This window comes from Gekko japonicus, unplaced genomic scaffold, assembly GCF_001447785.1.
Source record: "Gekko japonicus isolate JY-2015 unplaced genomic scaffold, Gekko_japonicus_V1.1 scaffold35, whole genome shotgun sequence".
NCBI lineage: Eukaryota > Metazoa > Chordata > Lepidosauria > Squamata > Gekkonidae > Gekko > Gekko japonicus.
The window spans coordinates 2,009,524-2,031,403 of NW_015176453.1; the positions used below are offsets into that span (position 1 = coordinate 2,009,524).

A 21,880-nucleotide genomic window follows, 5' to 3' on the forward strand; every position below is an offset into this window, starting at 1 on the left:
CTTTCCCAGCACTGGCAACTCATCTCACCTTGCAGATTATAGGACGTATAGGACAATTGGAACACCAGTCATCTTCATCAGAATAGGTAAGAGTTGTGCTACTGTTTCCTTAATCTGAAAGCTGGGCTATACATTAGAGTATATAAAAGAATGGTGCAGTGGAGTGCGCAGGTATGCCGATGTGAGTCTTCCTTCTTCTTTAACACAGATATGTAGGTTAATTCATCCCTCTGTAGTTTTTATTCAGATAAACTTGCATGTAACCAAAGCTCTGTAGCTGTAAACACAGGATTAATCTTTCTCGGCAGCATTCTTTATTTTGCTTATTGAAGTTCACAAGTATAGTCAAAGTGGCATGGGGAGGGAGAAGAATGCTGCTTTCTAAATCTTGACCATGACTATTGAAATGTCAAATCCTTGAGATTTGCAATTCAAGATGGGGGGGGTGCTTAGAGTCCTGTTGCACGTATATTTATAGTCATCAATAAACCTCTTGGTACGATCAGTCAAAAACAGGTGCTTTTATAAGTGAAAGTAACAGGCTAAAGATTATGCTTTTAATTAACCATTTATCCTATGTAATTTTAACCATTTAATTTCATCCTCGTCTGTGTTCACGTTTCTGCATGTATTTTAGGTTTTCAGATTAAGAAATTGCCTTCGCTGTTAATCATGTCAAAGACACTGAGGGTTTTTTTTTCCTGAAGCAATAATCTACCATCATTTCAATTTAGGAGATGTCAACACTAAATCTAGTTTTATGAATGATCACCAGATCGCTTGAAGACTAACTTACTAAGATGCCTGTGATGATTAATATTAGCTGTTTCAAAGTTTTGAGGATCAGCCATAGCCTATGTTCATGCTGATGGGAGAGGAATCTGGGCTGTTTTATTTTGTAGTGGTGTGTATGCGTATATAAATAATTTTAAGAAGCTTTGTATATAGCAGTGCACGTAGCAATAGAACCTTTGCCACTTCACTGCTCTAATTCCATTCGGTCCTTTTGCAGATGGGTGCAGTATCGGAAACCTCACCAGCCCTCTTACTATAGCACTGAAGCACTTTACACAGGGTATAAACCCCATTGCAGTCTTCTGGGATTTTGACCTTCTAGATGGACATGGAGGCTGGTGGGGAGAAGGGTGCCACATAATTAACTCGGCAGACAATATTACCACCGTTCATAGTACTCACTTCGGTAACTTTGCTGTGCTAATGGTGAGTATGCCATTTCACATATGTGTGTGAGTGTTTGTGTACGTCCCCTTAGGGTCTGTACTTGTCAGCATCTAGTTGTTTATCTTGCAACTCTGTGTGTGTGTGTGTGTGTGTGTGTGTGTGTGTGTGTGTGAGAGAGAGAGAGAGAGAGAGAGAGAGAGAGAGAGAGAGAGAGATTGCTTTGAAGAAAGTAAGTTAACCACTAATGCCTGGGAATAAAACAAGGGGATCTGTTCAACCAATTTGATCTCATTACAGGCCTTGCTATAAATGACTTTTAATACAATAGTGGAAAGCTAAAGTTTCATGAAGGCACTATTAAAGTATTGGGGGGGGGGAGTGATAAATTCCATGGCCAGATGTATGAAATGTACATTTGCTAGTGCTTTTACATCTAAGGAAGGGTGTCTATCCTTGTTCATGCCCAGTACTGTGTTGATCATACTAATTAGTTGCTGGCATACTGCAATGTTGAATCATTTAATAAATGGGAGAGAATAAGATAGCTTCCATCTCTCTCTAAACAAGGATACCTTGGTCCTTGCCAGCTGCTCTTGGAGTCTGAGTCCGTGTGCTGACAACAGCATCCCTTTTACTAAATGGCTGTTTGTAAGGGAAAAAAATTATCTGTTCAGTGGTACCACACCAAGCTACCGAGGTTTGTTTATCAGTCCCCCTTGCAGTTCAGAATGCAGTTATTTAACAGTCATGCTAACTTGAAAGTTACTGTGACAAATCCGAAAGACACGCTAAATTGAATACCGTATCAAATGGAGAAATAAACATAAATAGTGAATGAAGCATCTGGCAGAAAACCATGTCAGGGAGTATCTTCTGCAGCATTCCGAAGGGTTATTTAAAACCACTTGGTATTTATTTATGCATTTATTTGTTTTAAAGCAGCCAGCGTTCACATACCTGCAGCTCCCTGTTAAATTGTGCATTAATTCTGGTGCATGGATGGTTCCTTGGAAGGTGCTGCTTCCTTGGAAGGTACTGCTTATGAACATGTTGGGAAGGTTTATAGTTGAGTAAATAATGCCTTGTGTGTAATGTGTAAAGGACAGCAAAGACAGATGACAGGAATTGAGTGGACGTGTGCAGAGAATACCAATCTGCTGCTGTCAGATGGAGCCCAGATGATAGCCAATCATTACACAAGGCTGTGACAATGAGTAGTTAAATACTGATATTATCGTCTATTTTATAAAACTGAATTCCATTCATGTTAGGTGATTTATTCTTTAGGGGGTTTTTTTACCTCACAACAAGACTTATTTAGAATCTCCAGAGAGGATTGTGGACCTGATGCTGTCAAATCCGTCATATCACTTTTTTAACAGTTCCCATGAATGTAGTTGTGCTTCAAATACTGAGCACTTTGACTCATGTGGTAGAGAATGTAGCTTTGCCTGCCCGAGTTCTCGACAGCACCTGTTGATGCTGCAGGAACCACACCCATTATGGCTGACTCATTCCTAGAACTGACTCAGGTCTTCAGTGATGCACTTAAAACTTTTGTGTGGGTTGAGCCAGAAGAAATTCTGTCCCCCCCTTTTCTTTTTTAAAAAAATATAATGGATAGATGTTGAAGAATATGTTGTGTTGTTGTTGCATGCATTTTAATTGCATGTTCGTACCATTTTGGCATGATGTGTTCCATTGACTTTGATGGGACTTTGGTTTCTGGTGAGTGAGCAAGGACTGAAACTTCACTGTGTGGTGTATCCTTAAAAATATTTTTTGTAAGTTAAAAGCAGCACATAACTTTCATTTAGTGTCTATGCAACTAGGAAGAACCCAGTATGGTTTCTCTGTACTTTTAGAGGCAAGTCACTTTGCATGGTCATTAAGGATGATTTCTTAACTCTTCTAAAACCATGAACAGAAAACTTTTAACTAGCATTGTTAGATCAGGTCTTGTAAAATTGTTCCCTCCCATTCCAGCAAATCATGTTTGGTATGGAAATTGGGCATCTGTTGATGTGCATTTGGTTGACGAGTGCCTGGATATGCAGTAAAGGGTGTCTTTTTATCATCAGTCATTGTGATACATGTTGTGGGTCTTTTTTCACATTAGACCAGGCAGTTGTCATTCCTTATGTGTTCTGTACAAGCAACAAAAGGACAATATATACATGCCATCTAATGCAAAATGGTGTTGTGGATAGTGTGTTTGAATTAGACTAGGAAGCTTTGAAATCTAATCCTATTCCACCATACAGCTGATTCAGTGCCCTTGGACAAGTCTATCAACTGTATAGTGTTGCTCTGTGGATGAAAGGAGCCCTCAAATACTCTACCATGAGTTCTTTGGAGCTGAAGCAGGATATTATGCAGTAGCCAGGATATTATGCAGTAGCCAAATTGCTTGTTCAAAACTTTAATGCCAATAGCTCACGAAGTAGAATTTTTGCTCACAAGTCTCCACAGCTTAGAGGGAGCACTGGTCAGGACTCCCGTAGTAGATGATACGGTCGATACGGCAGGGGGTGAGACAACTGCCAAGTTAAGTGTGGAATCAACAGAATAGGGTTGCCAGACACATTCGGCAACCCACCCAGGAGGAACTGGGGGATGGAAACGGGCACGCCAGCACACAAAATCACTTCTAGTGAAACTCTGTAACGACATCTGTAATGTCACAAAACTCTGTAATGACATCATTTCTGGGTTTGTTTGTTTGTTTTTTCCTGGAAATGGTGTAGCATGCTGGTGTGTTACTGGCACCCCAACCCATTTCCCACCATTTCTACCACTGTCCTTGGAAGTGCTGGCCAAATACAGAGATCATCAGTGGGAGTGGGTTTCAGAGGGCAGCCATGTTGGTCTGCAGGAGAACAGTTAGATTTGACTCAAATCTAACTGTCCGGTGGGAGCGGGAGACCTGGCCTGCCTGCAACTCAAAGTGATTCTTAACAAAAACGAACTGAGTTCCCAACCAATATGTTTGGGAACAACTGGATCATATGGTGTGTGGCATCATCCCCAGCTCTATTTTATGCTAATAATTTGGTCAAGAGTTGTTTGTGGTCCATCCTTCTCCAAGGACTCAAGGCACGTAAAAGCGGCTGCATAAGTCAAACACTAAGTTCATGTCTCGAAACATCCAGGTGTAAAAGGAAAGGTGCTTATTTAAATCAGTGACATGATTCAAACTGAGGTTTACAACAGGAAACCAGGAAAATATGACATATAAACTGTTCAAATGTGCAGATACAAATGCACTGTTCTAATTAAGATTACAGGGGGAGAAAAAAGAAGTAGGAACTAATAAAACAGTTTGCAGACTGCATTGTGATGGAACAGCACAAAGAAATACAAGTTACTGTCAGTAAGAACAAGGAGGAAATATATGAATATACATATTGCTGGGAGCCATAGAATGATAAAGAACATTATAAGAAGATGCATGTGTACTCACCAGGGGACTTGTGAAGTGGCAGCATTCTTTAGGACACTCAGAAGAGCCACAACAGGTTTTAAACTCTGGCCTGTCCCTAGGTGTTTCAGAAGGGTTGCCAACCTCCAGGTGGTTTGGAAAGAAGTAAACAACCATGAACGGTTGTTTACTTCTTTCCAAACTTCCATCCCGTGATCTCTCTCTTTGTTCTGCAACCTCCAGGTGGTGGCTGGAGATCTCCTGGGATTACAACTGATGTTTAGGCGACAGAGATCAGTTCAGCTGGAGGAAATGGCCAGTTTGGAAGGTGGGCTCTGTGGCATTATACCTCATTGAAGTCCCTCCCCAAACCCCCACTCTCCTCAGGCTTCACCCCTCCCCCAAATCTCCACATATTTCCCAACCTGGAGCTGGGAACTCTGTTTCCATCCACAGGCCCATATCCAGGGCTATTTTTGAGCAGGAACGCACAGGAATGGAGTTCCAGCTGGCTTCAGAGTTGGCCACGCCCACTACAGCCAAAACCTCTGCGTGCGTGGCCACAGAGGGAAGGCCTGGAAAGCGGCCCCCCGGCGACTCCGAGGCAGGTGGGCCAGGGGTGGTCCAGGAAGGATCGGGGGGGGGGCAGTTAAATGCCTCCCTGTGCCTTACCCGGCCTGTCCAAGTGTTAGCTTGCCCAGGCTCCCCACAGTTGTGGGGCGCCCGGACAAGCCAAGGGAAGGCATGGGGGTGTGACCTAATATGCCAATTTGTTTCTGCTGTTGGGTGTGGCCTATTATGCTAATGAGTTCCTGCTGGGCTTTTTCTACAAAAAAAGCCCTGCCCATATCTAAAGTGATTTTCTGTTGACTTAAAATTGCAGCTTAGACGTTGGCATCCTTGAAGACCTTTCTCTCTTGCAGTCTTTGAACCAAAGGATCAAGTGTTAACATTTACCTTCCCAGTTGACAGCTGTCCTTTATTTTCCACAGCTCGGAAGGTTAATCACAGATTTGGTTGGTGAAATGCTGTACTTCAAAAGGTCAAACCCTGGAAAGAGTAGTTTTGCAGCTGCATTGACTGAATCCTACCAGCTTCTAGAATGTTTAAGAACGGAAGTGATGTAAGCATGTTGATGACATTGAGGGGTGCGACACTCTTGTTTTGCAGAGAACCTCTATGGTAATATCAGCCTCAAACCATACAGTTTTGCCCAAAAACCAGAGAGTCACCCCCCACACACATCACTGACTGCCTATGCCCCCCAAAAATGATGTAGGCACATTGCTTTTATTTCCAGCGATGTTGCTTTTTTGAGGGGGGATTTCCTCCCAATGGCCAACTGGCTGGCGGCAGGCAAGAGCCTGCAAAACCTGCCTCCACCTGGGGAATGGCAACTTCAGCCCTAATGCTAAATTATGTACAATGTAAATCATGTAAACGTATCCATCACACTCCAGATAAAATGGAGAGAGAAAACCTGTACACCATTCTGAGCTCTTTGAAAAAAGGGCAGGAAAATAGTGACCAAGAAAGAAAACCCAGGGTACAGCTAAGCAGTTGGGAGCATGTTCAAGAATGTCAGGGGCAGGAAGCAGGTTTAGCTCCTTCTATGCCAATGGTGCCTTTGAGGGTCCTCTTTTCCTTTCTGTCATCAAGGTGAATCACTGTCATTGGCTGCTGTGGGGTAAGAGCTCTTGGGACAATGTTGTGGGAAGAACAAAACATGTAGTTTACCTGTGACAATGTGTAGTCTGTAGTTACTGATAGGGATTTCATAGGAAAGCACAGTGTGTGTCTATGCTCTACGTAAAGGAGACTGGCCATTATGAATACCAGAACTTTTTTCAGTGGTCCTGCTCAGCCAGCCCAGTGACAAGAAGGGTGGTACTTGGGTAGGCCACATTCAGTGGAGAACTGCAGTCTCTGGTCAAATTATGGTACATAAGAACATAAGAACATAAACAGTGTGTGTCTATGCTCTACGTAAAGGATTATGAACACCAGAACTTTTCCCAGTGGGCCTGCTCAGCCAGCCCAGTGACAAGAAGGGTGGTACTTGGGTAGGCCACACTCAGTGGAGAACTGCAGTCTCTGGTCAAGTTATGGTACCGTGAGTCTGGCTTGGAAAGTAAAGAGGCTGTTTCTGTCCCCCCCCACACACACACACACTCCTTTGGGTGGGTGGGGCCAGGCCAGGTTGAGGGGCCAACCCCTTTGCAGGGCTTCCCTCCCCCATCAACCCTTCAACATTCAGATTTACTACTCCCTGCAGGGTTCTGTAGCACGGAGGTCCTCCTTCTGTACCTTTCTCATTCAACAAAACGATGGGTATTTGAGAGCTCATCCTATATATTGGGAGTCTCTTGAATAAATTAATGTGTAAATAGTTAAAACCTACATGTACACATGATGCAGACAAGTGAATGATGGGTGCTGATGCTTTTAACAGTTTTGTCTTCCTGCCTTGACTGCTCATATGCTCTGTAGCAGGGAGGATATCATTTAGAACAGGTCAGGATATGAACCATTGCTTCCCAAGTCTCCCCCCACTGATGTTTCAGATTGCATGAGGTTATTCCTCAGGAGTACCTATATGCATGGCCATCCCACTCCATCTACACACTACACATTAAATGGGCCTCCAGGTTAAGTATGCATGCCGAAGACAGAATCGCCTTTACTCAGAAAAGGGTGATTGATTGCCTTGGAATGATAATATTACTATAGTATATATGCAATATAAAAATAAACTAAAGGTAAAGGCTCCCTTGCTTGAAAGCCAGTCGAATCTGACTCTAGGGTTGCGGTGCTCATCTCCATTTCAAAGCCGAAGAGGCAGTGCTGTCCGAAGACGTTTCCGTGGTCATGTGGCCGGCATGACTAAACACCAAGGCGCACGGAATGCTGTTACCTTCCCACCGAAGTGGTACCTATTTATCTACTTGCAATTTCTTGCTTTCAAACTGCCCTTTCAGACACATTTTTTTACAGTTTAATCTTGAATGTATCCAAAAGTGGGCCTCAAACCTTGCTGAGAATCTTGTTCACTTGTCTTCCTGAAATTTATACTGCTGCCCCTGTATTAGGGTTGCCAACTCCAGTCTGGGAAATTCCTGGAGATCTGGAGGTGGTACCTTTGGAGAAGGGAATTGGGAAAGGGAATTCACCTAGAATCTATGGTGTGCCCTATAGTTTCCCCTCTGAAACTGCCATTTCCTCCAGGGTAAGTGATCTCTGTAGTCTGGAGATCAGTTGTAATCCTGGGAGAACTCCAGGGGCCACTTGGAAGGTGGCACCTCTACCGTGTGTAGAAAAGCAGGCACGTTCCATCCATTGCTTTCATACAAGCAGAGTGCTAGGCACTGGATGTCTGTTTATTTGGTATAGTTATGGCTCCCCTGTGCCTTATAACATTAACCCCATGCCTGTAATCATTACCCTGCAGATTAGGTGCTGTTGGTCTGTAAATCTTGTGTCTAGAGAGATATAACTTAATATAGATCAAGTATGGCTCCAGAGCTTCGGCTGCTTTCTACCTAAAGGAAGCAAACATCACAGGATGATAATAATGGTGACTCAGACTAGGCAGCCTTTTTTGAACTTGTTGAGAGAAGCAGATATGTATGACGGCATATCTACTGAAAGTCGTACATGTTGCTGGAATTATTCAGTGAATACTCTGAGCACTTGGCACTGATGAGAATTAATTATCTCACAATGGTATTGAGTACCCAATGGTTAACCATTGCTTTTCTAACATTTGTCCTTCACATTCATAGTAAAAATCTGAATGTGAACAGCACTCTACCCCCCACTCACATCACCAAGGCTTTTCAGTGTTTTTTTTTTATTGACAACTGAATATCATTCTGTCAAAGCATTATCATTGGAGATCTGTTATTATCAGTGTGGGAGCTATCCTGTGGCGCAATCCTATCCCCCATGCTTCTCAATCTCTATGTAAAGCCCTTAGGACCAATCATTCATAGTTTGGGGGTCAGCTATCAATATGCTGATGCTACCAAGCTCTATATATCTTTATCCAAATCTCCTTTTTTATTTTTTTGGATCCCCGTAAGGGGAATTTTTTATTGGTTTTTTTAAAGACTACAAACTATAACTGAAAATATAGGGAGGGGAACTACATCTAAGGAGAAAGAAAAAAGACCCACTACTAACTAAAAACCCAAGAGTAGGAGATCAATACATCAGCTTATATCAATATTATTTTAAAAAGCTAGTAATACAATGAACATAGTCGGTTATGCTAAATTACTTATCGATTAGCCATCCCTTTAACTGTTTAAAGAAATCCCCAGAGCATCCCAAAGTTATTTCAACATTTTTTCAGGCACAATTCAGAGTCCTTCAGCCCTTATTTATTCTTATCTTTTCTAACCCTCAGTTTATATGATCTTTTGGGGGCATCTGCCCCCTTTTCAGAGGGGGAGTCCTCGTCCAATGACCCCGACCCCAATTCGCCATCAGATTTGCTTTCTTCTTCTTCCTTTCTGTCCTCTTCTGGTTCCCCAAGCTGTGTTTGGAAAAAGTCACGTGCTTTTAAAACAGAGTCAATCTTTTCTTTTTTATCGTGGAGTTTGAAAATGACACATTCTGGAATTAGCCATCTGTAACTGATGCCATTTGTTTGTAAGAAAAGGATTAATTCTTTGTAGTTCTTCCTCTTCTGTCTTATGTCAAATGGAATGTCTTTTAAAATCCTGATGTTGTTGTCTCCAATTTTCAAGGGTACTCCCGTAGTTGCTTTCAAGATAACATCTCTCACATGTCTCTTCAAGAATCTAACCACTATTTCCCCAGGCAGATTGTTTTTCTTGAAGTATGAGGAATAGGACCTGTAGACCACATCCATCTCGCTATATAGGTATTCCACTGTCCAATCTGTCATTGGGGCTATTGCTTCACTTAGTCATTGCTTCAGATTCTCTCCTTTAATTTCCGGGACCCCTTGAAACCGAAGAACCAAATTTGCTTTCTCCATTTGCAGCTGTAAAAGTTTTGACTCTTCCGTGACTTGCTTCATTTCCAGCTTTTGCATCTTTTTCTTAACTATTTTAGTGTTGGCATCCATTTCCTTCACCTTCTCTCCCATTTGCTCCATTGCTTTTAAAGATTGAGTCAATTGCAACTGCTGTGATGCCAAACTCTGCCCGATTGTTGACAGTTGTAGCTTGATATTAGTCATCTCCTCCAGCAGAGGGCGCAAAGAATCAGCCAACAGTTTTGAGAGCTCAGTAGCCTCTTCCGTTTGAGGACTACCCACTACTTTCGGTTTCAACAGCTTTTCTTTATCCCGTTTCTTCCCCACCATCTTTTTAGATTTGTTTACTTTTCAAAAAGTTGCTCAAGTCTCTGATATTCACCCAAACGCTTATCTGCGCTCTGGTAAGTCTCTTAAAACAGATTTAAATGCTTATTTTTCCACTCCCCCCTCATCCGTGTTTCGTCTATGCGGTTTGGAGGAACCCCTCCCCCACTCGCTTTCCAGTCGCTCTTTATAGGGGGGGGCAGTTTTCTTTTTATATCTTCATGCCAGCCTCGCTCAGCATCAGGTTTTTTTCCACCCGATCTCCAACGCTTGTCCCGGTCAGCAGCACTCGTACCATATGGTCACTCAGCGGCAGGACGTTTGGGGCGGAGGAGTGCCTCAATTCTAAAGCATTTCACCATTGAAGAGGTTGCCCCTTAAAAGCCCCCTGGCTAAGAGCCTTTTACCAAGGCTCCAGGGGGGTCGTGACCCGTAGCACCCCCTCCTACACGCTGGTGTGCAGTTTTCATCCCCGGGACATCCGGGAGATGCGTCTGCCTGCGTGTCGCCTTAAACCGGAAGTCCAAATCTCCTTGTGATGTGGTAGAGGTCCTAAATTGCTGCCTGCCAGCTGTGGTTAACTGCCTAAGAGTGAACAAATTAAACCCTAGAAAGTCAGAGGTAATGCTGTCTGGGAAGAGAGGGATCTTGATGGACATTGTGCTCCCACTGTTGATGGGATTCAGCTGACCCTTGCTGACTCACTTAAGAGTCTTGGGGTTATAGTGGATCCAACATTACTGTTGGAGAAGTAAGTTAATGTGGGTGCAAAAAAGATTTTCTTCCAATTCATTCTAGCCTGGAATATGGCCCCATACTTTGATACGGTCAATCTGGCCACCTAGATCCATGCCACAGTAACATCAGGAATAGAATCCTGTAAGAGGAGAGTGCAAAAGTTGGCTTGAAACTCAATATCAAAAAAACTAAGATCATGGCATCCGGCCCCATCACTCCTTGGCAAATAAAAGGGGAAGTCATGGAAGCAGTGACAGAATTCACATTCCTGGGATCCAAGATCACTGCAGATGGTGACTGCAGCCATGAAATTAAAAGATGCCTGCTCCTTGGGAGAAAGGCTATGGCAAACCTTGACAGCATAATAAAAATTAGAGATATTACCCTGCCAACAAACATCTTCATAGTTAAAGTGATGGTATCCCCAGTATTTTATTTTATTTTATTTATTTATTTAGGCATTTTTACCCCGCCCTCCCCACGAGCGGGTCGGGGCGGCTTACAGGGGCAAAAGCCCACACATAAAATCCAATAAAACAGTAAAATCTTAAGAATACATAATAACAATAAGAACAATAAGAACAGTAATAAAGTGCTTTCAGACAACAAGATGGTCATGAGTAATTATGATGGTATCTTCAAGTCAGCCCCACTGGGATACCACTGTCCAGTAGATCGTTCATGCCAGCCACACGTTGTTAATGCCACACCATATATGGCTGAGCTTCCCAGGGCGGTCCCAGATCCTGCTGGTATTGCCACCGTTGGTGGTGGTGGTGGCAGCGGCAGCCCCTATGTGAAAGCCTGGCGGAAGAGCTCTGTCTTCCAGAAGTAATATATGGCTGTGAGAGTTGGACCATAAGGAAGGCTGAGTGCCAAAGAATAGATGCTTTTGAATTATGGTGCTGGAGAAGACTCTTGAGAGTCCCCTGGATTGCAAGGAGATCAAATCAGTCAATCCTAAAGGAAATCAACCCTGACTGTTCCCTGGAAAGCCAGATACTGAAGCTGAAGCTCAAATACTTTGGCCACCAAATGAGAAGGGAGCACTCACTGGAGAAGACCCTGATGCTGGGAAAGATTGAAGGTAACAGAAGAAGGGGACAGCAAAGGATGAGATGGTTAGGCAGTGTTACCGATGCAATGAACATGAAATTGAGCAAACTCCAGAGGATAGCAGAAGACAGGAGGGCTTGGCATGATGTGGTCCATGGGGTCGCGAGGAGTCGGACTTGACTGTGCAACTGAACAACAACAACAATGCATTCTACATAGGTCTCCCTTCAAAGTCAACTTGGAGACTCCAGTTTATGCAGAACTCTGCAGCTTGTCTAATGTTGGTGGCTAGATGGAACATTTGTTTGTTTGCTTGTTTGTTTATTGGGCTTCTAACCCACTCTCCCCCGCAAACAGGCTTAGGGTGGATTACAACAAGCAATAAATACAATCCAACTTCTAAAACCTCACAGTTAACCAATAAACAATCATAAAATAACAGCAATAGATATCAGCAGTAGTAATTTATGGCATCATCCAGTCACTCCAGTTCCATCCACTCTTGTTTAGGCTTCCTACATGTGTGCAGGTGGATGGCAATTGGTGCGGATGGGGCAGACAACAGACAATATAAACTGCACATAACAAGAAATGCAAAGCAATGCAGGGAAGTAGATAGATCTTTGCGGCCTCAACCATAGGCCTGGTGGAACATCTCCATTTTACAGGCCCTGCTGGACTGCAGTAAGTCCCACAGGGCCCAGATCTCAGCAGGGAGAGTGTTCCACCAGGGCGGCACCACAGTCAAGAAGGCTCTGGCTCTGATTGAGCCTAGGTGAATACCTTTGGGGCTGGGGACTCCCAGCAGATTTTGATCCAGACATACCGTGAGAGACAGTCCTGAAGGTATGTTGGTCCCAGACTACATAGGGCTTTAAAGGTCAAAACCAAAACCTTGAACTTTTGACCTGGTATTCAACTTGAAGCCAGTGCAGCTGGTGGAGCACCAGATGTACATTGTTCTTAATGGTGTTCCTGTCAGAACATGCACAATTGCATTCTGGACTAGCTGGAGTTTCCGGATCAGGCTCAAGGGCAGCCCTGCATAGAGTGAGTTGCAGTAGTCCAGCCTGGAGGTGACAATTGCATGGTCACTGTAGCTAGGTCAGTGGGGAGAGAGATAGGGAGTCAGTTGCCTGACTTGGCAGAAATGAAAAAATGCCGATCTGGCAATATTTGTGACTTAGGCCTCCATAGGTAATGACACGTCCAACATGATGCCCAAAGTCTTGACAGTTGGCAATGGTGTTAACAGTGCCCCATCAAGAGATGGGAGTTGGGTCCCCATTCCCACTCCCCCTCGGCCCAGGCACAAGACCTCTATCTTTGATGGATTTAGTTTTATCCAACTGTCTTTTAACCACCCAGCCACAGCCTCTAAAGCCCTGGCCAAGATACCTGGGGCGGAGTCCGGTTGGCTGTCCATTAGCAGATATAGCTGGGTGTCATCAGCATATTGATGGCAGCTGAGCCCAAAACTCTGGACCAACTCAGCATTGTTAAATAACAATGGGAAAAGAATCACCCCTTGTAGGACGCCACATACCAGAGGGTGATGCAGTGAAACTCTTTTCCCAAGCACCACCCTCTGCCCCTGACCATGGAGAAAAGAGATGAGCCACTGTAAAGCTGCCCCACATATCCCCATATCGGTGAGATGTTGGGTCATAAAATCATAACTGACCATATTGAACACTGCTGTCAGATCAAGTAATAAAAGCAGCGCTGATCCACCTCAATCCAGGTCCCTCCAGAGCTCATCTGTAAGGACGACCAGCACCATATCTATCCCATAGCCAGGGCAGAGGCCAGACTGGGATGGATCCAGGATCGAGGGTCACCCAGGAAAACCTGGAGCTGTTCAGCTACTGCTCTTTCATCCACCTTACCCAGAAACAAAAGGTTTGAAACTGGGTGGTAGTTGACTGGATCGGTGGCATCCAGAGATGGCTTATTTAAGAGCAGACTCACCACAGCCTCCTTTAAAGCCCTTGGAAAAGTTCCTGAACTCAGGGACAAGTAGATAATATCTACCAGGGGACCCTTATCTTATCACTGCTGGCTTTCACAAGCCACAATGGGTATGGGTCCAGGAGACATGTGGTAGGCCTCACAGCCTCCAGGATCCTGTCAACCTTGTCCTGGGAGAGTTGGCTGAAGTGTTCCATTACTGGACCTGAAGACAGCCAAGGGGCCTCCAGTTCCATACTGTGTCAATAGTGTCCAGTAGTTATTTATTAAATTAAATTTCTAGACCACTCTCCCCTGTAGAACAGGGCTCAGGGTGGTGTACATCAATAAAAACATTCAAATATTAAATTCACAGTTAAAAACAACGATAATAATTTGCCTGATGAGATGACTCTAAACTGCTGATTGTACCACTGCATCATGTGGGGGGGGAGACAGGAATAGTCAGTTGGTCAGTTTGCTGTTAAAACCCTGTTGCTGTCCTCAGCCATATGCTTGGCAGAACATCTCTGCCTTACAGGCTCTGTGGAACTGCAGGGCACGGATGTTGTTTGGCAGAGAGAGAAAACGCCCTGGCCCCGGTTGAGGACAGCTGGATGTCTCTCAGGCCGAGGTGCACCAGTAAGTTCTTATCTGCCAAGCATAATGCTCTTTGCAGGGTATACCAGGAGAGGCGGTCCCAAAGATACATGAGTCCCAGACTGTTAAGGGCCTTGAAGGTTAACACCAAAATCTTGAACCTGATCTGGTACTCCACTTGAAACCAATGCAGCTCACACAGCACTGGTTGAATATGTGCCATTTGCGGGGTCCCCATATGGACCCACAGAGCTGCATTCTGGACCAGTTGGAGTGTCCAGGTCAGTCTCAAGGGTAGCCCTGCGTAGAGCAAGTTACAGTAGTCTAATGATGCATATTATTCCCATTCTGCAGTTGGTCCATTACCTGCCCATCAGTTACTGGCCTCAGTTCAGGGTATTAGCTATAACATACAAAGCCTTCCATGGCCTTGGTCCCTCACTGTGGGATCACTTCCTCCCCATGCTCTGTCATGACACCTTTGCTTATCTGAGCAGGGTGTTCCGCAAGCATCACCCTGCAAATGGGTAAAATGGCCAATAGACATGCATTCTCTGTTATGGCCCCCACTTTATGGTATGGCCTTCCTGATGATGTCAGGGAATCTCCCACTATTCTTGCTTTCCTCAAACTATGCACAACTGAATTATTCAAGAGGGCTTTTCTCATAGGTAATAGGGTTTTACTATAACAAAATTATTCAGAAAGATCCTTGGGTACAGGGTGAAGGATTATGAACTATGCTCCTGTGTACAGTTGATACTGCTGTAAATAGGATACTGCTATGTAATTTTTGCAGTGTTTAACACATCAAGTTAATAATTATGTTTCGCTTCAGGCTTAGATTTCTGGTTGGTTCTAGACTTCTACAATTCAGATACCATTGACCTGTTTATTAGATGTCCCATCCTGTTGATTGTGTTGACTTGCTGTGAGTAATCTGCCTTAAATCTCAGTGAGGAAGGTGGATTTTAAGTAGCATAATGAATAAATAACATTGTAACAATATGGGTGCGTTCAGACGGGGCGTTTCTGCTGGCAGAAACGCGATCAGACTCACCCTCCTGTCTGAGGAGCCCTCCGTTGGACACCCGCTCACACGCTGCGGGCATCGGCGTTTTTTTTTTTTTTAAGGACTGTTTGAGCATGCACACAGACAGCCATTCAGAGAATGGCAATTTTTGTGCATGCTCAACCCCCCCCTTACATTTAAACTTTAAAGGTAAGCACTTACCTTTAAAGTTTAAAGCCCAACCTGGCCTCGCTTAAGTCCCGGACTCCTCCGGGACGGTAAAGTAAGGGCTTTTAAAAATTATTTTAACAAACGCTCAGAGCAAAGCTTCGCCTGAGCGGATATCGCCTAGTTTTTTTTTAAAAAATGGTGGGGGAAAGCCGGAAGCCTCAGGCTTCCGACGGAAGTGGCTGCGCAACGGAGGAGAGCGATTCAGACGCCGGGGTGCACCATTTTCAACCGTTACACTCTGTTTACCACCACTTCGGACCTAGTGGCAGAGTGCAACGGTTTAAAAGGATTTACAACGGTTAGGGACGGGAGGCAGATGTTCGCTGTCTGAACGCCCGTAAGTACACCGGTTGGAACCAGCACCCTAACCGTTGTAAAGCCCCCGTCTGAATGCACCCAAAGTGTAACAGGTTCCCTGAATTCCCAGCTTTCATTTTTTTTAAGTTACTCTCTATCCCTTTTCATTGTGGAGATATGTCTTTCTCCCTATACCTCTAGGTGCTAGAAACTTATTTGTTTTTAATGAAAGATGGGAATTTAGAGAACCATTTACGTATATTGTTCTATCAATATAATGATATTCAGATGTCAATCCAAAAATCTTGAATGCCCACAAGTGATGGGGGAAGCAGATGGGTGGTGTGGGGAAAATGACTGCCATATGAATCTGATATTTTCCATTCAGGTGGCAGCTATCCCAGCTTTGCTGTAATTTCCCCCAAAAACTTTGCAGCAACATAGATTTGGAAAACTCAGAGGAAAGCCATGGAAACCCCAAGCACTGGTGTGGGGAAGCACACACACATAAACACAAAAACACTTCTTAACAGCATTGAATCAAGGGCAGATAACTAGGGTTGCCAACTCTGAGTTAGGGTTCCCAGACTCTCACTGGAGGCGGGGGATCCACCACTTTGCCCCCCAGTGCTGTTCAGCTGGCCAGCAGGTGGTCTTACCAGCAGCAAACTTAGGCCTAGGCCTCTGTTGCCAGCGATGCATCAATGTCGCTTCTGGCACACACCAGAAGTAATGTCGTCACACCACTGGCGATGCATGAGCACTCTGGAATTTGGGCAAAAAACTCTATGGTATAAAAATGGCAACAGAGGCCTAGGCCTCAGTTTGCTGCCAATAAGTTCATCCCCACCCCCTGCCAGTTTTTCGGTGATACCTGGAAACCCTATGTTGCATGGATTAGATTCTATTGTATCAGATACAGGATCTGTATTGAGAAGCTAATCAGCATGGTGATTTATTTCTGCTCCAACTACCATATACTTAAGAACCATCTCCTCATTTAGGGTTGCCACCAGACCCCTGGAGGCAGGAGTCCTCTGTTGCCAGGCCCCACCACACCCTGCCACAGATCAGCTGGCTGGCGGGGAGGAACTTACCCTGAAAAAGAGGGAGATCCATCTGACATGCAGCGACATGTCTACATCACTGCCCACATGACCCAAAAGTTACCATCACATCTGGGTCATTGGGCAACACTTTGGTATTTGGGCAAAAACTCCATGGTGGAAGTCAAATTTACCATAGAGTTTTCCCCAAAAAAGCAGAGTGTCACCCTGATTTCCTAGAAGTGATGATGTCCTCATTATCCTCATTATTCTCAATGTTTACTTTGAAGGTATTCTTCAAAGTTATCTCTTTATACATGATGTAAAGATTTATATACAATTTTCATGTATTATGGGTTTTTCTGAGATATGTTTTTTCCTATTGGCCTTCAGTTATTTGAAGCAGTTTGATGAATACTGGCTCAGAATAACTGCAGTGAAAAGGCAGATGTAATCATTGTTTTCTGTTCCTTATCAATAAGGGCTTCATCCTCTTCTTCTTTCTCCATTTGCAGCCATGCTAAATATTTATTTTCCAGGTTTTCAATTTAAAAAACACCCTTCCATTATTAGTTGCCAATTACCAGCATTCTTGTCTTCTAGGTTTCCCTCTAGGAAATAAAATCAGAAAACTGCCTTGTTCAGATGTGATGTATAATTACACTAGTTTGCATACTATGTGGAAAAATTATCTTTATCTTCGGCTTGCTTTTTCTCTCAGGGGATCACTCAGGGGCGGCTGACTGATCAATAAGATTTAATTATCATTAAAAGGCAGACGAGATGAATTTATCATGTATCTGTAATGAAATCAGTTTCCTGCGTACAGAACTTGAATAAAGGGTATTTTGCATTGTCATTAATATGTTGTAGTACTTGAGCTAAAAGTTTCGTTGCTTGACAAGTTTGCTGTGCAGGATCAAAACTGAAAGCAAAGATAAAATTAAGACTGTTTTGCAATGAAAAGGACTTTTAGAGGCTTGATTGTTCACAAGTTCCTCCTGTTGGCAAAAAATGGCTCTGCTCAGCAAGATATATGGCATTTGCTTTCATAGAGCCACTTAAGCAGAACAGGTTGAGATGAATACTGGGCCGTGCACACTTACACGCAACTCCTGAATATGGTCAGTGGGGCTGTATGTATGACCTGCTTCTGAGCTTGCTATTATCCCAGCATTGTTTTGTTTGTACCTTCCATTAATGTAATTAGGCAGCAGCCATTTAGTTATCACTTTATGTGGGGGGGAGGTATTCCTTTTCCAAGAAGAGGTACAGCAATAGCACAAAAGTGCTTACCTTGTTACTCGCTGCAAATCTGTTCAGTGCTTCTGTAATGTAAGATACATTCTAAAGTATGAGTGTGCTGAGAACAGAACTGCAGCTCAACTTTCACACTCCTTAGCCCAAAACAATTGTTTACATTCGTGGAAGTTTAAAAAGCTCCTGTGGTTTTTTGTTTGTTCATTTGTTTAGCTGTTTTTTGCTACCTCGCAGGCAGCAGAGCCACTGCTGAACATTTGGGTTGCACTTCTCTGCTGAGAGTCACATTCTTACATTTCTGGAGGTATAAAGAGGTACAGAATAGCAGCCTAAACATGCAACAGCAGAAGTGAATCACCTTCAAATGCAACACTTACAGTTAGCATAGGGCCATCCAGAGGTTTCCAGATGCCTAGGGCAAAACTGATTTGGAAGCCTTTTAAATTAGGTGCAGCATTAGATAGATACAGCGTGACTGTTTATCCATAGGGGTCTTGGAAATTAAGGCTTAATGTGCAAAGGCCAAGACAGAGTGTCTGTCACACACACACACATACACACTGCTTATTTATTGCACACAGCACTAACCCAGGCTAGCCTGATCTTGTCAACTCTCAGAAGCTGAGCAGGGTTGGCCCTGCCTAGTGTTTGGATGGGAGACCACCAAGGAATATGAGGGTCATGATGAATGGCAAACCACCTCTGAATGTCTCTTGCTTTGAAAACCCTAGAGGGTTGCCATAAGTCAGCTGTGACTTAATGGCAAACACCACAACAACAAAAAGGTAGGGAAAAAAGGTAGGAAAAAACAAAAGAAATCTTGTGGCATCTTATGCTAACAAATTTATTGGGCCCTAAAACCTTCCGACTTCATTAGATGCATGAAATATATCATTTTTAAGCTAATATACATAAACACATGTAAATGGAAAATTTGAATATGGTAGGGCCAAAACGCCATGAAATCAGTGTTACTGTTTTCAGAATTTCTATTAAAAGCTCAAATGATAAGCAAAATGACAAAGCCAAAAGTAGGGCTACCAAGTCCCCCCCAGGGGGGCGGGGATTCCCCCGCCGAAAGGGTCCCAATCCAGCCGGCAGTGGGAACCCCACCCCCGAAGTGGCCAGATCAGGCTGATGTGCCCAGCATGATGACGTCACCTGGGAGTGACATAATCACGCTGGGCATGTCACCAGGCGACGCTCTAGCAATCACCCTGAAAACTCTATGCGACGTGCCCAGCGTGATTACATCACTTCCAGGCAACATCATCAGGGTGTGTGCACGTGGGACCAGGTCCCCCCCCCTCCACCGCTATGCCAGGTAAGAGACTTGGCAACTCTACCAAAAAGAAGGAAAAGATCCTCAAAAGACAAGACAATAGAGGCAAAACCAAGGCTTAGTAGGTATAGGATAATAACAAAACATACCAGCTGGGGAGAAGTTGCTCATTGGACAGCAGGTTTAGGCGGGAGATCAGGGAATCAATGATTGGTGAGACAGATGTTGCTAACCCAGCCTGATGTGCATCCATCCATGCCAATGAGCATCTTTTCCCCAGCTGGCAACCTGACAACCCATCACCTTCCCTTGACTCACAGTGGGCACGGAAGGGTTAGCAACATCTGTCACACCAATCACTGATGCCCTGATTTCCCACCAAAACCTACTGTCCAATGAGGTACTTGTTTCCAGGTGGCAGATGCAGCTATCTCATGTATCCCAGTGGAGTCCAGGCATTCCAATGGGCATTCCAATGGGGTCGCTCTTGTGCTATTTAGAGCTATAGTGCTCTAAAATGAACATTCAAAGAAAAAAACAACGGAGATTGACCGCATGGGCAGAAAAGGGTGGGAAAACAAAGCGGTGCAGAAGGAAGCGCTACGGGGCATTTTACACAGCACCTCGTAGCGCTTCAGAAATGATATAGAAAAGCGAGACCGCTTGGAATATATAGGCTGTCTGAAATTCGTCAGAGTGTTGGACTGGATGGGCCATTGGCCTGATCCAACATTGGCTTCTCTCATGTTCTTATGTCTGGAGATCTATTGTAGTAGTGGGAGATCTCCAGGTGCCACTTGCAGGTTTGCAACACTAAGTGGCAGTCCTGTTGTAAAGCATCTTGTTAAGGAGGCCCACCAGACCAGTTGACTCCCAGCTTTAAGAAGAATGATAAGACAGAAGGGCCTTCCTCATCTTTTACAGGAAGCCAACAGTAAGCTTAAATAGTGTTTGTGCTGTTGTTTGGAATTAGCAGCCTCTGGGTGCAGTCAGACGGCGTGCTGGGAGCGGTTTAAATTGCTCTGGCCCTGATGCGGTCTTTTTTAACCTGGAGAATTGCGATCACACTCACCTCCTTGCTCTGGATCACTGTGCAGCCACATTGCTCCCAGCCGTCCACATGCGGGAGTGTGTGTCGCTGTTGTTGTTTTTTCTCTCAGTTTGGGCATGCGCACAGGCAGCCATCTGTAGAACTAAAATTTCCGCACGTGCGCAGAACAGCGATTTCCACTTTAACCCGAATGCTGTAACACTTCCCTTTAAACTTTAAAGGAACACTTCCCTTTAAAGGAACACTTCCCTTTAAAATTTAAAGGAACATTTCCCTTTAAACGTTTACCCCGAAAATTGCCTCCATGAGATCCCGAACTTGTCCAAACACTAAAACTAGGCACCGTTTAAACATTGTTTTAATGACACGGTGACGGACCTCCACCTATGTGCACACCGCCAATGCTTGAAAAAAATGGCGGGCAAAAAGCGGAAGCCTCGGGCACTTTCGAGTAGGGAGTGGGTTTAAACCAGAAGTGCTCAACACCGGAGGAGCGATCAGACGTCAGAAAAGTGCGACTGGAACCGGAGAATCAGGAAAACACCACTTGGGGACCTGGTATCAAAACACTCCGTGTTAAAGCAGTTTTGAGCCAGAAAGTGACGGCTGGGGACGGGAGGCAGATGTTGACTGTGTGACTGCACAGATAAAATCTGTTTCTGAGGCGGGCCGAAAGCAGACCAAGCGGCCCGTCTGAACGCACCCTCTGTTGGAATTTGTTGTTTTCATTGTTGTTATAAATCTGGGATCCCCAACACAGGGGAGCCTGCAGGCTCTTTTGAAATTTTGAGAAAGGAGTTTCATCACAAAGTGGCTGCCAGGAAGCAGGACCAGTCATGAAATTATTGGGAGGTTCTGAGCCAAGTTTTATCCCATGAGGAATCAGCAGCTTTTGAATGGATGTTCCCTGCAGTCTTGTCTATTTGTTTATTGTGGTTTGGTTTTTTATTGTTATTATTATACATTAGGCCCTCCCAATGAGTGGGCTCAGGGCAGTGAACAACAAGGTTTAATAAATACAAACAATCTCATAAATGCATAAATACATAGTTACATAAAAAATTAATAATCTAAAATACATTTCAGTAGTTACCCAAAATTCACAAGCCTCCATAATAGCCATCCTGAGCCCACTAATGGAGCAGAGACTCTCTCTCATTGGAATCAAACAATTATACTCCAATTCCAGTCATGATCAGCTGTGGCCATGCAGCCAATCACGAGTGGACAGGGGATGTGCCCAATTGTTGGTTGTCATAGCTGCTTGTGGGGATAGGCTAGAAGTTTGGGAACCCCTCCTGCAGTCAGGTGACCCAGCTTCCAGCGTCTCCATCGCATACATGACTTGTTGAATGTGAGGCAGAGCCAGGAGCCATAAGGTCTGCCTCTTCCACTTAGAGGTGTGAAAGAATGTGCGGTTAT

The 21,880-nt window shown here is 44.2% G+C and overlaps 1 protein-coding gene across 1 annotated transcript in view; it reads left to right on the forward strand.

The window, feature by feature from the left end:
- Positions 1-21,880, forward strand: part of ADGRA1 (adhesion G protein-coupled receptor A1) — a 129,812-nt gene that overhangs the window by 297 nt on the left and 107,635 nt on the right. Inside the window, 2 exon segments of the mRNA XM_015426896.1 lie at positions 1-86; positions 1,013-1,221. The exon segment at positions 1-86 is cut by the window's left edge and continues 119 nt beyond it. Of these exon segments, the coding sequence (XP_015282382.1) occupies positions 1-86; positions 1,013-1,221 (295 nt within the window).